Source organism: Pygoscelis adeliae, unplaced genomic scaffold, assembly GCF_000699105.1.
Source record: "Pygoscelis adeliae isolate BGI_AS28 unplaced genomic scaffold, ASM69910v1 Scaffold85, whole genome shotgun sequence".
NCBI lineage: Eukaryota > Metazoa > Chordata > Aves > Sphenisciformes > Spheniscidae > Pygoscelis > Pygoscelis adeliae.
The window spans coordinates 4,595,235-4,611,825 of NW_008824900.1; the positions used below are offsets into that span (position 1 = coordinate 4,595,235).

General features: G+C 38.9%; 1 protein-coding gene across 1 annotated transcript in view; it reads right to left on the reverse strand.

Annotated features, from left to right (window-relative positions):
- Nucleotides 1-16,591, reverse strand: part of TEKT5 (tektin 5) — a 27,821-nt gene that overhangs the window by 5,724 nt on the left and 5,506 nt on the right. Inside the window, exon 5 of the mRNA XM_009324733.1 lies at nucleotides 13,199-13,421. Within this exon, the coding sequence (XP_009323008.1) occupies nucleotides 13,199-13,421 (223 nt within the window). The remainder of the gene's footprint in view (nucleotides 1-13,198; nucleotides 13,422-16,591) is intronic.

The window sequence follows — 16,591 nt, forward strand, 5'->3', positions numbered from 1 at the left end:
TTAATGAAGTTAAATGTCTTCATTATGCATCAAGCCCACATCCTTCCTTTTCCCTGAAAACACCAAGGATTTGGGTCCTCTGCTGCTCAGAAGCAGAATTTGAGTAGTTTGTGCTGTTGTCAGAACCTTGCTGTTTATAACCTCCCTAAGAGAATCCAGCGTGTGTTTATCTGTACGTGACAAGGTGAGGTGCAGCTCCTAGGTAGGCTGCTGGTGATTAAGCGGATGTATGTCAGGGAGAGTTTTACAAGCCTGTCAGTCCTATCCTTTGCTCCCACTGTTCACCTTCATTGCTAACCAAAAACATCAACCTGTGGGGACGTACCAAGGCTGTGAGGCAAAGAATACGCAGTGCTTTTAGAGGTCACCCGCTGCTTAGCAGGGTCCTCCTTTCCTGTGTTTATGTTATAGCTTCTGTCACTACAGCGGTGTTTCCCATGCTACGCCTTAACTGCATGCAAGTGAGCCAAATTCATTGTGGCGTAGTTCTGTTACCTGCAGTGGGGTATTGTGAGGATGTTGGCCTCTTATATTAATTCTACTTACAATTTGGAGCAAGTTGTAAGCAGATTTATTTCTTTTTAATAAAAAGTGTAATTCAAAGTAAAAACAATGAAACAAAGCAGCACATATCTCAGCCCAGTAAGAACTGAGCGAAGTTATGTCTCCATTTCAGAAAGGATTGAGTGAATTATTTGTTTTCTACTTATGGTGGAACAGAGGACTTGCACTCTCAGTTCAGATTCTGGGTAGGACCTTTGTGGTTCAGACTTTGAGCTTTATTGGTAATAACACTTTCTCTCTTGGGCAGCAGGTGAAATGGTGATTCACCTTTGTGGAGCAAATCTACCAATGAAACAGCGCAATTAAAGCAGCCCAGAGCACTTGGTTAGAAATGAACCATGGCTGTGAAACCAGCTCCCCAGAGCAATGCTGCAGTTCACAAATGCACTCATGTTATGGTAAGCGTGTAATGTAGTCACCGTGCTGATGCTTTCTGTCCTGTAATAATATGAATCAAAACAATTTAATTTATACAGTGAGTGGAGTTAGGTTACAAGCTCTCTTACACTTAATTAGTGCTAATTGTTCTAATCAGGTTAGAGAAGAAGATGAAATTTTTTCTGTGAGAATTTTTTTTCCTGCCCTCCTTTTCTTTGAAAGCAGTATAGGTACCTCGTGTTTATTCCACACGTGGAAGGAAGGCAGGAAGCCATCAAAGGGGACGCAGCACGTGCAAAGAAACATACTGCAGCAGGCTCTGGAAGCATTACACAAATTTATAAGACGACCAGGGAACAAATTTAGTAGTCTTCAGTATTTCAGATAACAGTGCCACTCCTCTGCCACAAATCCTTATTATATTTGCCTGTAGCAAACCATGGCCATTCCAGTACTATGTGACAATGCTTCTGTAATGGTTGGGTGCACTTTACTCTTTCATTCTGCTTGCGTGAAAAGATAAATTACATATCAGATGTTTTTTTAAGATGTAGAAGGAACAAGCTGATTCTTGACAGAACAGACAACGTTGAGCAGATTGCCCATGTATAAACTGTCCTCAGTCTCTTGGAAAAGCCATTTTCGTTAGGCTCAGCTAGTAGAGAGAACTTTAGAAGAGCAGTTTTCTGAACCCACACTTTTCTCAAATCCTCTTCTGATGCATTCGTATGTGGCCACAGTGCAAGTACAAACCCATGTATTTCAAATTCAGTAGTAATGTTTCAAGTACGTGAATGTTGGTAATCATCAAACCTGACGTTTGTTTCTGTTCCTTTACAGCACTTATTGCCCACTGTACGCATAGCAAACACATAGGTGTTCTCTTAGTGACACAGAAGCAGGAGACTATATTGCCCTCTCTTTTTAGAATACTAAGGCATGTATGCACTTCCCCCATAAATAATGGCATATAACTGACATAGGACAATAGTCGTCTTGTATCTAGAAGTGACTCAAAGCACTTAGAGCTTGCACAGCCTGCAAATTCACGCAATGTTAAAGTTCAAAAAGGGAAAGCTCTGAAGTCTAAATAGAAAATGTTTCTCTTTATTGAGAATCCAGTAGTTCATTAGTCATGAAAAGAGAGCTTTCATCTAAAAGTCATTGAAAAATCAGTTTTTTGTCCAACCCTTATAACACTTTGTGTCGGCACAGTGTGCAGTAACTATATTCTTGTGCCAAATGACTTCACTAGGTGCTCTGGTGTCCTGCTCATAAAGGTAGGAGTAGTCTGCAAGCACATTATGCGCAACCAAGGCACTTGATTAGTGCTACTGAGCAAACCCCTCATCCATTCGCTAAAGAAAAATATTGTTTAAACCTGCCTGTGAACTCAAAATTCAAATGTGAAACTATGCATCCATCTTTAAGCCCTGCTTGGCTGCATGTAAGTGGATGTGGTTTAGGTTCATTGTGCGTTCTCAAATTTTTTTCTCGTTTTTTTTTAAAGCACTGTCATTTAAGACATACAAAGAAAAATGGCCTCAGGGGAACCACCTCCAAAGCATCGCAGAAGCTTTGTACAAACAGTTTTCAATTACTCATTCTGGCCACTCATTGGATAAAATGATTTTGATAATTTACTATCCATAAACGGATTGGTGGGGAGGATCACCAGATAGTGTTGCACCAGTCTACGTCATTTCTGGATGACCTCCAAAGGCAGGAAGCAAAAACAACAAATGCTGAGCAGCATGTTGCTAAGAGAGCATGGTGAGGCATTGGCTCAGGCAGCTGCCCATCCGGAAGCTTTCCCTTCCAGGACATGAGTAAAGTTTTGTGCTGCAGCATTCTTGAGAGCTTGTAGAAAACTGCGTTCCCACTGTTCTCTCACTTCACCAAGGCCACGGTTTTTATAGGCTGGATACAGTAAGACCGAGTGAAAGAGCTGCTGAAGTCACACATGTTTCATCATGTAATCAGGGCAGTCTTATGCACAACATAAGCATTTTTAAAATGCTACAGTCTGATAGCGATCCTTGTTTCTTTGTTGTTTCCGAGGTTTGCTCGGTGTTTAGTATCCGAATGCAAAAAGCAGCAGCCCAGTAATATGGTGGGAGGAACATTCTTGTGCCTCCTCATTTTGTAATTTTCTTTATATATAATATTTTGCCTCTCAGTCAGTTTTTTAAACTTTTTTCATCCATGTTTTCATATTTCATCCAAATTATTTTGTAAAAGTTATGTTTGTTGAGGTTATCATACTTAATTGACTAAATAGTATAATCATGACTGATTTTACAATTAATTTTAGGGTATATGACCACATTATTTCCAAGTAAAACTATGATATCTTGCAATCTTTGGATTACAAGTATAACCCAGATCTCCAATCTCAAATGAATTTGGGCCTGACAGTTTTTACTGTCATGTCACAGACAAATTCTTGACAGAGATTACCATGTCCCTTGCTCTTGTTGTTTCTAGGGTTTGTTTGTTTCTTTTGAAGCTTAATTGCTGGTCACTGTTTTATGACTTATCAAGTTTTGTTTTGTTTTTAATCAGATGGTGGTGGGGAATAGTCCAGGAATCTTTTAAGAAAAAAAGAAAAGCACATTTAAAAGAAAAAAAATCACACTCAACAAAATGTGACATCAACAGGTAATGCATTCAGATAGCTTAACTGTGTTGAAGCAGAGTTAAAATCATTCTGAGCAGTAACTTTTGTGCATTTGTTGTGTATACTCATACGGGATGACTGAGTTTCATAGTTAAGAGAAGCAGTGGTTTAGTTTGCGCCCAGGGAAAATATCTTCAAACCGATGCATTGCACAATTCATCAAGCATATTAGGTGTGGAGAGATCGGTCCAGATTTGGGAATATTGCAAGCTTTTATTTATAAAGCTTTATAACAATGGGAATAGGGCTGGCATAAATACAGTCAACAAATCTGAAAGCTAAAGCGTACTGTAAGTTCTAGGCATGCCAAAGGCTACCTATAAAATCCCCAACATTTTCTTTATAACTGTCTTAAACGTGACAGTTTCACAGAAAAGAGGAAACTATCAGAATGTAAATACTACACTTTTAAAACAACGAAGGCTTTAAATATACATCTGGACATTTAATCTGTGTCCTTACACAGATTGGTCTATTCAGCATAGATTGAAACAGAGGACCCGGGGACCCTGGGCCTTTCATTTGGTTGGTATAACAATCTTACAAAAAATCTTCCTTCCACTGAATTCCAGTATGTATTTTTTACTTTAATCTCTGAAATAATCTAAATTATCTAATCAGTTTCACATTTATATGCAATCAGTTTCTATTTAACTTTTCCACTGGTCCTAAAAATGTACAAGATGTTTATTTTAAAACAGTTTTATTAAAGTTAAAGGGGGAGAAAAACATAAGATCATTTAACTTGGCCTAGATTTTCTAAAATATTTTCAAAATAACAGAGGAAGCAATAACTATACACAAGGAAACACTTAACTCTTTGCGTACCTCTTTGCTACACTTTTAACTATCGAAGAACAAGAATAAGCCTCAGAGTTCTGTTGTATTTGTCCTCCATTTTACACTGTATCATGCTTTCAGATGCTGCAGGACGAGCAGTTTTAGAGTGCATCATCATTTAGGAGAACAAAATTGCTATGTTACTAATGTATTTTTGCTAAACCTGGTCAAAATAACAATAAAACAGGCAGTTTGGACCTTGTGCATGCTCCGTTTTGTCTCAGGTTGCCTCATCTGAGAGAAGGGTATACATCTCTCTATCAGAGACATGTCTCTAGAAAGAGATGGTGCCAGAGAGAAACGGCTACGGCTCATGCAGCTGCTCTATAATATTGATTCTTGTCAGGAATTAGATCCTTACTAGTCATTAATGAAATTTCAACCCAGTTGTGGTAAGCTAAATTTTGCCTTGCAAATTTAGAGTCAATGCAATGCATTTGTCTCATGACCCTTTGGAGCCTGAAAATGCTTCTTTTCTAGACAAGCTACTACATATGTCCATCTCTGTTTCCTGCAAGGCAGCCCTTTCTGAGAATAAGGAACAGTTTTATAAATATATATGAGCACTGCTGCCTTGAACTAAACCCTGTATCTTTTGCAAGTTTATATGAATTGCCTGAGTGCGGAAGGGTTGCAGGGGAAGGGAGCAGTAATAGTAGCAACCACCTCAGTTTCTCACACGTAAATGTTGTGGCAGAAAGAAGCTATCTTCTGTATCAATGCCAGCAAAGTCTGACATCCGTTCAATCCAAGCTGCCTTTACTTAGCAACTGTGTCCCCGTCAGTGTGAGAAGAGATTTCTGTTATTTTGCAAATAAAGACACTTGGATTCATGACAACCTGAATACATCCTGATGTGCAATGGCTGTCACTTGATTATGATAACTCTAGCCTTCCTCATTTCATATTCCCCCTAGGCTAATCCATGAAGTGGAGCATTGCTGCATGGCATGCTTCTCCTACATCGTTTCTCCACTTGCCCATAATTCATACTCCGATGTAGTCTATGCAAGTTTTTATGATTTCATGAGATTAAGCAACAGGTTTAGGAGAGAGAAATCTGGTTTCATCTTCAAGTGAGTACCTTAGCTTTCAACTGTAATTTCTCTGGGTTTGCAGGCAAAAGTCTATTCCTAGCTTAAACAACTATTTCCTCCTCCAAACAGGTTTTTCCAGCAAGTTTGAGCTGCCTACCCCAACCAGCACACACCTTCCCAACTGCTTCTGAGTCACTGTTCATTAATCATCTGAAAACTTTCTCAAACAGGTTCCAGTATTAAATGATAAGATTAACTGTATACCCAGCCACCATGAACAGGCATGAAAAACTAAATAACTGAGATATTAAGGCATAAAAAGAGGAAGGGAAAAAAGCGATCAACAAAAATATATTAAAACAGTTATGTGAGGATACACTGGGGTCTGAGATGAAAGGCTTTGTGGGGCAAGTGGCACAGGGAAAGTACACCCTCTGCCATGCACATACTCCTTCCCTCAGCTCACAACGCTGCTACACCTCTCCTGCATGCTTCTTGCATGGGCACCTCCCATCGTATTTTAGTATTTCTTTATGTTCCTGTTCAGAGGAGCAGGCTGTGTCCTTTTCAACAGCCGTAGGAGGGCTCCTTTCAGAATTTCTCAGATAAGAAGTTTGAAAACTATTTCAGAGGCTGGTAGGCAGTTTCCGGTTTTATTGCCACTGAAGTTTTCCTGGCTTTCGTTCTATATTTTATGCTAGTTATAAAATTAAGTAGGTTCATCCCTGGAATTAGAAGAAAGTTGTGCAAATATAAAATGTATTCAATACTTCCTTCTAGCCACCATATAAACATACTCAATAGTTGCTAAGACAGGAAAGCTTTTTTTCTTAAATTTATAAATAAATTTAATAAAAATAATGTGTGAAGGATGGACACTCTGAGCGAGTAACATTTAAGAGATGGAGTAACTTACTAAAACAAAATTCTGTAGGCTCTTCAGGTATAGAGTAAAAATACACCAGGCAAAAAGGAAAGTGAGAATTAATTTCCATCATATATTGATGTAATATACTGCCTTTTCACACCCCAGGGGTAAAAAAAAAAAAACAACAACAAAACAGAGCTGTTTCTAAAAGCCCACATTCTCAGTGAACTGAGTGGAAACACTCAGAATCACGGATACTTGTTTATTGAAGTGGGTGGTTATTTTTTCATTATTTTATTAAACATGTACCTGTTTTTCTAGCATCTTTCTGATCCCTGTGCTCCCGGGTAGTGGAATAGCAAAGCTTGCAGGAAGGGTGGTGCTGGGCACTGCCTCTGGGCAGAGGAACAACTTCTGATCACAGTACAGGTGTTGGAGCTGGCAGAGAGAATCTGCTATTTAGGTATGGTATAAATACTGGACTATGTAAATATGTCACTTGCTGTCTGGTCTGACTGATTCCCAGAGCTGATGTACGTAAACATCCTGCCCTATTGGTTATTTCCAGGAGACTGAAGCCAAGGTAACTATGTTAATATTAACTTTATAGAAAAGAGACACAAATATATTAATGAAGGGCTGGCACCATGATTAAAGGTTTTCCTTCTTTTCCTAAAGATTTGTGTACTTTTACACCAGATGTAAAATATATTTACCATAACGTCTCTTGGCATAAACTGAGTGTTTCTTGAGGCATGCTAGAGACAACATACTTCTTCTATATTGAATTGTGTACACTATATTTTCTGTTCACCAGCCTAAAAACCTGGTCCTAGAGCAGCTCTGAGCCTGACCAGAGTCCTACATTGCAATTAGACTCTTACAGAACATTTGCATCCCCGAACAACCACATGCTCTGTGAGCCCAGAGATGATGAAACACAGTGGAGCTGTAATACCTTCTTTGGTTTGTGATCTAACACTTGCCAAATACCTAGCCTAGGGCTTCTGGCCTTCTGCCTCCAGCACCTCATATTTCCAGGGTTCTGCTATCCAAATTCTGGATGAACCTCGCATTGTTATGACCAAGATTAATCCCAGAATCACGTAAGATAAATTAACCATAGCCTTGTGCAGTTGGGACAGAAATGGAAATGGGACATTGTCAATCTTAGGGTCAGAAAGAAGTCTTAGTTATGCACTGTCTGCACTACCTGCAGGTCACTAGTCTATCCTGTAGAAATTCCTCTTTGTAAGCCAGTCCCTGTAGAAAGAGCAGAGCTTTCAGGGAGAAAGTGATCTTGGTCCTGAGTTCCTGGTGCTAATGAAGCCATCTATCTGTGGTAAGCTGTTGCAGTGATGAATTCCTTTGCTCTGAAAAGTAAGTGCTTATGTTTTCCGTCTAGATTTGTCTGGCTTTTGTCTGGCCACTGAGTCTTCTTTTGTTTTTGTCTGCTCAAGCAAAAAGTCTTGTATTATGATTCTTTTTTCTTCTGTATAGATATTTGTGAATTTAGCAACTTCTCTGCCCCTACCCCGACTGTTATTCGGATAAGCGAAATAAAGCAGTGTCATCTAGTGCTTTAACATCACCCTGCTAAAGAGAAAGTTGAGGAGCTTATTCTATCAATTGCTTGCTTTCCAGTCCTTTAATCATTCTTGCAGCTGTGATGACTTTGGGCTTTGGAGTTGAGGTAGGAAATGCTTTATACCACACCCTTGCTCCCACATACTCAGTTTGATTGCCACTGTAAAGATGGCAAATTGTCTAAGTCATCTAGAAGAAAATCAAGCAAAAGTGGGCAGGGAATAAATTAACATAGAAGCTCTACAGTGAACTGGACCAGGACACACATAAAACAGGTTTTTAAGGACAGCATTTCTATTCTGCATTCAATAGTTTCCTGTTCAAAATTATACAAAAGCAATTTAATCCTTTTTTACTGTTACTCTATGCAAATCACTTCCCAGACTTCTGATAGACTTGGGGTTTGTCAGCCTCACCAGCCAGCTTCCCCAATAGAAGTGGCAGGCAGGAAAAGCCAAATAGCAGACAATGAAAATCTGAAGTGAAGAGAACTCAGTTTCCTGAATACATCAATGAAATAACAGTAAGCGCAGACAGCAGCTGGACTGAGAATTCAGAAAAGCAAGTGGGAATCACTGACAACACATGCTCTTTGGAGACTTCCCTTGTGCTGACTTGGTTACTTGATCTGAATTTGGAGCCTATTCAGTATTGGGATTCGGACCAGGCTCCAAGTAGAATAAAGGGTAAAAACACATCTGATCTGCTCCGAGACAAGACATCTGTAAGTCGCTAAACCATCCCTCTAACTAAATGGAAATTGTTGTAGGTTTATAGTAAAAAATGTGATGGGACAGGTGAATATATATTATGAAATGATAGCATATGAATGTTTTCATCATGTGTGTTGTCTGATGACTAGAAATTGAAGGCATTTTGTCTTGTTTGGACTGTTTTAGACATGAAAAAGAAGCAAAGGCTGTGTGCCAAGCAGCTTGAATGTTGGAGTTTGAGAAAGTTATTTAAGGAGCAAAAATCTGCCTTTCAAATGCCTACCAGGAAAAGTTCTTAGGTGCTTCTCCTGGCTTAACTATACACACTTTCCAATCCAGGTAAGGCAAACCAGCTGAAGTCTTTTTCTGAAGACTGTATTTTCTTCATGTGCTTCTAAATATGATGTGTGAACACTCTATAGCGTGAACCTAGGTTAAATTCTATGACAGAACCTCAATCAGTTACAACAGGAAAATTCTTGGAGTCCATTATTTAATTGTATTTCAGTAACTCAAGGTAAATGGTGCAGAAACATGTTAGAAACTGAGGTACGAGTCCACCAGCAGTACTAGAAGCAGACAAAATGCCTATAAAAACAGATGGACTGCTGTGCAGTTATTACTGAGACTTCTACAGTTTGTAACCTGAAATGGAGACATTATGTCATTGATGGAGAAGGTCTTGGCAAAACTCCTGGCATAATGCTTGATAGAAGTAAAAACAGAATACCTTAATCACATAAATACATTCTGTGTATCTTTTGGTATATAGGACACACTTTTCTAGACATCAAGGAAGACAATATCCTAGAATAAAACTAAACAGAATAATAATGGATCACTGTTTTTCCTTACATTTTGTTTATATGAGAAATACAAGTTTGGTGGTACTTAGGAGGAGAAGGAAGTGCTAGAAGGACTGCTGTAGATTGTTCAGACAGAGCCTTCGATAACATAACTGTTATCAACTACTGTTGATCTAGAATATCAACCCAGCAACCTTCTCCTTAACAGCAGTCCTGTGAAGGGCTGCTGCAGACAACAGCACCCAGGAAAGGAGGTATATGATGCAATATGTGCAAATGCCTACTGAGGGGAAAATCCTAGCTCTGCAGAAGTAACTGGTATAGCAAACTGCACATGGAATTCCTTAGCTTGCCTGCATAAATTCAGAACTAACTAAATCTTGTTCATTCTTGTATTTTTAATCCTGTTTATCATTTTCCAAGCTATAAATTAATAGCATTTTGCTCATATAATCTCACATGGGATATAATACTGTCATCAAGCAAGGGAAAGAAAGGCAGGAGGAGAAAGGCCCTTTACCATTTGATTACAGCAATGCAAGAATGTTCCAACAGATCACTACCAGGGCAACGGCCCATGTTCCTTCTGGTAGTGGATTTCCCTAAACAAGTTTGAAGGAATGACATTCTTGCACAGAAAGTCAGGACTGTAAATGTGTGGCCATAAAGCCATTATACATATGGGCAGTATAAACTAAACGTGAAAAAAATTCAGGCCAGGAGAAACATTTTAAGTACATATATGACAAATCCTAACCATAGCACACAGCATAGTCATCACCACAATATCAATGACAGACACTAGTACAGGGCACTGATTCCAGAGTTTAAGTCTAATTAGATGAGTTTTTACAAAAAGCTTAGTTCCAAAGGAAAACAAGTTTTTTCCAGGGCCAATAGATGAAATCTACAATGCAAGACAAACTGTTCCACCTGGTGCTTTATGTTTCTAAACAGCTTGTGGTCCATCACATGCTCAGGCATTAGGCATTTGGTTTTAATTTTAACCAGCCGATCTTCTATGTGCAAGTGATATAAACAGAAGAAAATGTGCCATTTCAACATAGGATCATTTTTAGATCATCACTACTTACTCTTTCATATATATTTTTTTATTGTTTCCTTTTTCAGGGTACTGATTTTAGAAATAAATGGTTGCAGGAGGTTCCCTGTAGGTTGGTGGGTTTTTTGTCTGGAACAGATTTTGCTGTTTCACAAATCAGAAAAGTATTTTTCATTCTGAAACAGGCTCCAGACCTCATTAAATTAATAGCTTTTCCTGGTTCCAAGATAGCAAATCTTTTCTATGCTCATTTTCCTCTCATTTTATGGAGCTAGCCTGCTTAGTTAGGGAAATAATTTGGCAGAGAGAAGGATGTCTCTGAAAGTGGCATTCATTGCTTGAGAAGTCAGTGCAAAAACAGCGTTTGAAAGATTGACTGATTTTTTTAAACACAATGCAATTGTGGCACCCATTGTCTAATTGCTATTAGATGTGAAGGGAACAGGAACTGTAGTAGCTGAATTTGACTATAATCGCATCCCAGTGGAAGAATAGAAGTGTGGTAGAATTTGAGACAGCCATTCGCTGTCATCTTAAAGCATATCCTAGCAGTATTTTTTTCTCCAATTATTACAGACTATACCGCAAGCCTGGAGAAAGAAGAAAGGGAACTCTGTTATGCTTGCCTATAGATAACTCTTAGGAACACTCACTCCTTACTTCTGCCCTCACTCGCCTTCTCATTCCGCTTGTCCTTTTGAGGTGTGGTCATGAGCAAGAGAATTAACAGGACTTCTACCATATAACTTCACCCACATCTTAACCAGCAATGGTTTTGCTCAATAAACCTATTGTATTTTCCTTTCCTTTGACAACACTGACTAGCCTGAATTACTCCTCACCAGCATATGCAGTTTTCTTCTCCTCTAGCATTTTGTTATTCTGATGTAACTACATTACTATGGAGTTTGTAATGAGTAAAGTATCTCTGCTATGTATGTGCTAACTAGTAACTCAGCAGTAACAGCAGCATTAGTTCATAGAGTGCAATCTTATTTGATACTTTTTTATCCATGTGTACCATACAAGCTAATTATTCTTTATACAGATATGATTAGTCAAGTTTCTTTGGCTAGCTTATTATTGCTATTTAATGGTATAACAGTATAGGGACATAATTTTTTTCCCCTATTATATACCAGTTGTCAGCAGTTATGTCATAGTATCAGCTGGACCCCATGACAAAATCCCTGCTCATATGTTGATATCTCACAATGCACTTTGTGATTCTGTATGTGCACCCTGTGTTACCTCATGCTAGAAGTTCTTTTATAAAAGGGGCACTTAAAAGCATTAGAAAAGGTCAATGGAAAATGTGAAGCAAATGTTCATAGATTTAAATCCGTGAGAAACTTGTATGTATGGCCAACTCAGGGATAAAGTGCTGTAGTTGGCTAAATCATATACAGTCTAAAACACACAAAAAACTACATTCAACATCCTTCGTGCTTTATAAGCAGGGGAAAAAAAGAAAACATTAATTTATGTGCTGTGACTTCACATATTTAGCTGGTTAGTTTGCACTTTCCTAAGAGTCCCTAAAAATAAACTGAAAACATCTTAAACTACTTATGGCAAATAGAATGGCAGGAAAACTCTATTGTTTCCAAATGTGCATTGAAACAAATGAGTGAACATGAGGCTCCTCTATTAGAGAAAGAGTCTTAACGGAAGAACTTACTGAACTCTGACTGAAGTCATATGAAAGTAACACAGGGAGTCTTGCTAGCTTAACAGATTTTATCTGTCAGTACAAAGGCAGCACCTCTTCTTAACTTCAGAATACATTTTAAAATTCAACTAATACACTTCCAACACATCACTTATTTCAGTGAAAACTTACTGAAAAGGCAATACAGATAGAGATTAATACAGGTCTGTCTCCTTCTGTGCCATTTCTGCTTTGTATAATGTGAAGACAAAGGCAGAACAAATGTTTGAAAACTTCGCTGTCTGGCCCGCTCCGAAATATCAGGCTGTTTCCGACCACAGCCAGGCCAAAATTCAGGTTAAAGATGTGGAAATGTATTTATCAAAAGAGAGAGGCAAACTTGGAACTTAGGTGTCAAAGGTAGACAAAATGACATTCTGTATGTAAATACTTCTAAATTTTGGTTAATTTAGAGCTCTTCCCTTGCTGCTGCAAAATGAAAGTGCAAAAACTTAGTCTTCTGCTTCTTCTAAAACAGATAAATGTGCTGCTGTTTGTGGGGCTTTTTATGTGCACGCTTTCCAAAGTTAGTTCACTGTTTAACAACAACAACAAAAAAACCACAAACAAAAAAAGTAATTCATGTACTATTTGTGTATCAGGAAATGGCCAGGGAATAACATCTATAAATGTAAAATTGAAAAAAAATACCATGTAAGATATCTTTCCCCACTTTAAACATGTAAGTTGCAAATGAAAATAATCAGTGTGTGATTATGGACAGATGTTGCACGGTTCCTTGTAAAACCTTGTCATCTTGTCAGTCTGCCTGTCTTTGCGTGAGCTTTTCTCAGGCTGTGTGATTCAAATGCACTATCTGAGGACAGGTAATACAGGTGTATCTTTTGAGGAGGTGCTTATTCAGGAAGGATGTAAACACTGGAGAAGATTTCTATGCCTTTCAGGTACAACTAAGATAATATGCAGCTGCTAACGATTAGTGAATCTTACCTTGGCCAGTTGTGCTTGGAGTTTGTTCTTTGCATCAGCTACTTCAGCAATACGATTGTTGAAGGCCAAGTTGGTACTGATGAAATGATTCCACATCTCCTCAGATGTGCTCTCCAGTCCAACCTCTGCCTCCTCTCGGAGCTTGACAGAGTTGGCCCTTGCATGTTGAGAGCACCTGATATTGTCTTCACTAAATTTAGCCCATGTTGCAGGAACTGAAACACTAGTAAGAAATTTAAAATAAGGGGAAAATAAAAAAATAAAAGCTTAGGCGAGCTATTTTCTGTTCAGTGATAATAACACTGAATTACACTAAGCGTTCATCCATTGAACTGTGCAAACTGTGTAATCACATATATCAGGTGATTTTATGGGTTTCATACCCACTTTTTTTTCTTTTTTCCTCTACAAGCCAAAGATTTGGCAACAACAAGTGAAGATTTTGGAGAGCTGTTGCTTCGACAGAGTTTCTATGACTTACTTGAATATTGTAGCTGCTAACTAAAGGTCTTAGTGGCCCTGGCATCAACTCCAAAGTAAGTAGGTTTATGTTTTGCTGTATAAAGAATGACCTTTTCTTGCATACTTTTTGTTTACTGATGCTTAAAAATAGTTTTTCAGGATCAGGTATGAATATCAACAACGCAGCTTCTTCCTGTCTTTAACAGATTAGGTGATGGTCTGAATTCCTACTTGCTGTATCTCAGCTGAAATTTGACACGTTTCTCTGTGTCAAGGTTCAGAGTGCTTATGGCCTTAATGGATTATTAGATTATTTAGCATGATCTCCTGCACATTGCACACCATCAGATTAGATTCAAATACCATCTACTTTTGTGAATCCAAACATTTATCCTGGGGAAACCGAGTTGTGTGTCACCAGCCACGGGAGAACATGAAAGCCCAACCTAGTTTAGGGAAAATAAGCAAGAAGCCAAAGGAGAAAGGATTGTTACAGAGCTCTTCAGACAGCTCTGGTCTGCTATCAGAGCAGCCCTACCTCATGAGATAGATGAGACCTATATAATAAAGCATGTGGCTCTAACATCCTAGTAGCCTTCATCATCAGAAGGAATGATGGGAGGAAAATGGATAAGGCACTGACCTAGGAGTAAGGAGAACTGGAATTTTCTCCCAGCCCCAACACTGTCCTTCTGTGTCATTTGATAAATATCTCCATCCTCTTGCTTCTCCATGTGTTAAAATGAACACCTCTGCTTTAATTTACACAGCTGTTACAGTTAAATTTAGTAATATCTATGAGACAAGCAGAAATGGCTCTGCTATGGAAAAGCCTATGAATATACAGAGAAAGACTGAATATAGGGCTCCTGCACTGAAAAATGCCACCCATTAATGTTCCTGCTGTAATGTCCTGTATGTAAACAAACTTTGGGATGCTTGGTTTTGTGTCCAAGCTTCATAGATGGCCTTCATTATCATAATTAACATAATTATGAACATAAATCCCAGACTCGGGTCTCTCCAAACTGGGAGTCTGGGGGGCTCTCAACTTGCAGCCTGAGCCCCTGGCTTGAAAACTGGTGCAGCATAAGCTACTCTCTTTGGAGTTAAATTCACCACCTTCTTTAATACGCTGTTTAGTCTACTAGGTCACTTCTGCCTTCACCCAGAAATATTTAGTGCATTTTATGAAAAGGTACAGATATTTTACTTGCCAAACTGAAACACTGAGACAAACTTCTGCCTGCATTTAGACTTCTTTCTCCACATACAACTTCCTTCTAAGAATTATGCCTGTATGTTAAACTCTGCAGGGACAGGTCACTATTTATTGAGTTTCACATTGACTTCAGATTTTAATTGAACACTGAGAATAAATATTAAGGGATGCAAAAAGAAAAAGTTAATTTTGTCAGTGCTTGTTTTTGCAGGGGCCCTTTTTTCAGTTTTTCATAGGGTATTCCTCTCCCTCCAAACGGAAGTACTGATCTTCCCAAACGATTTGGAATTCCTTAGTGCCACACACTTACTTAGGCAGTTTCAGGTAACCAACATGATACCACAGTAAAGTGCATAAATCAGTGTGCTAAACCTGAGCAGACATTACTTACAACTACTGATCCAGACAATCTCAGTATACTTTCTGCAGGGTATTTGGTTTGAGTTGGGTTTTTCGCCCCCCCCCCCCCCCCCCCCCCCCCCCCCCACTTCATATTCTCATCAGAAAATTAAATTTTCAAGTAGGTTTCCATCTTGACTATCTGAAGTACTTAGTACTTAATCTGTTCTTTAACATTGCTTTTTCAGACTGGAATTTATCTGGCTGGCTCTGTTGAGGCAGAAAACACCTGCTCTGCTCCTGAGTGCTGCAGGTATGTCTCAGTCTGCCAAATGGTTTCAGGAAAACGTTAATGAAAAATGGCATTTCTTTGGATAATGGTTGGTGAGAAAGGAAAAGGGCTGTAAAACTTATCCATGTGAATCTGCTTTTTACCAGAGCTGACAAGGATAATTTTATTCATTGCTAATCCTAAAAGTAGGTAGTGTTACTGGAGTCAGCAGAATGCCTGCCAAGTTTCCTTCAGATATGCCCTCATTTCAGTAGTGAATGAGGTGATCTTTTAATGAGAAGCAGAAGATTCTCCTTCGACAAGACAGAGTCGTCATCATTTGAGATTGTGGAGTACATTCACCATTCAAATATTGCTGTGTTAAAGAGCAATAAAGGAACTAACAAGTCATTAGCACAAAAACACTGCCCTCTATTGCAAGCTGCTTCGCTTATTGCTTTTGGATTGGATGCAGGTCTTGATGAGGCCACTACTAATAAACAGTTTTAAAACTGTATACAATTGGGACATTTTAGTTCAGTGATTTTTTTAGTTCAGTCTGTAATGCTAAAGCTATGCCAAATCTTTGTGATCATCCTCTTTAATACATACCTCTGTATAGCTTGATGGCCTAATTTCCAAATAACCCAAGCTATTTTTACGGAAAATATATGTAGTCCTTGCTGTACACTTGCATGCTGTTTACCACATTGCACTTAACTGCACACCTTAGCTGCACTTTAATTTGATTAGATGTGGTTCTGAAACCCAACGGCCACAGAACAGTATAAATCAAAACCAAAGGGAGACATCTGCAGAAAGGAGTTTGAGGGCAAGGAGTCAGCTGCAACGCAGTTGTAAATGATCATCCTTGCTGAAAAACACAGCTCACTGCACATCAACGGTGTAGGTGCTGCAAACTGCCAGCTTCTGCCTGGCCTCCAACAATGGCAGCTGTTAGGAGGCAGAGAATAATTGAGGATGATGGAGGGTTTCACACCAAGGAAAGATAGGGCCATACCGAGAGAGAAGCTACTTCATTCTATATCACTTCTCAAAGGTAAGGCTAGGACTCGTGCTGTAATCAGGCTCTTACATC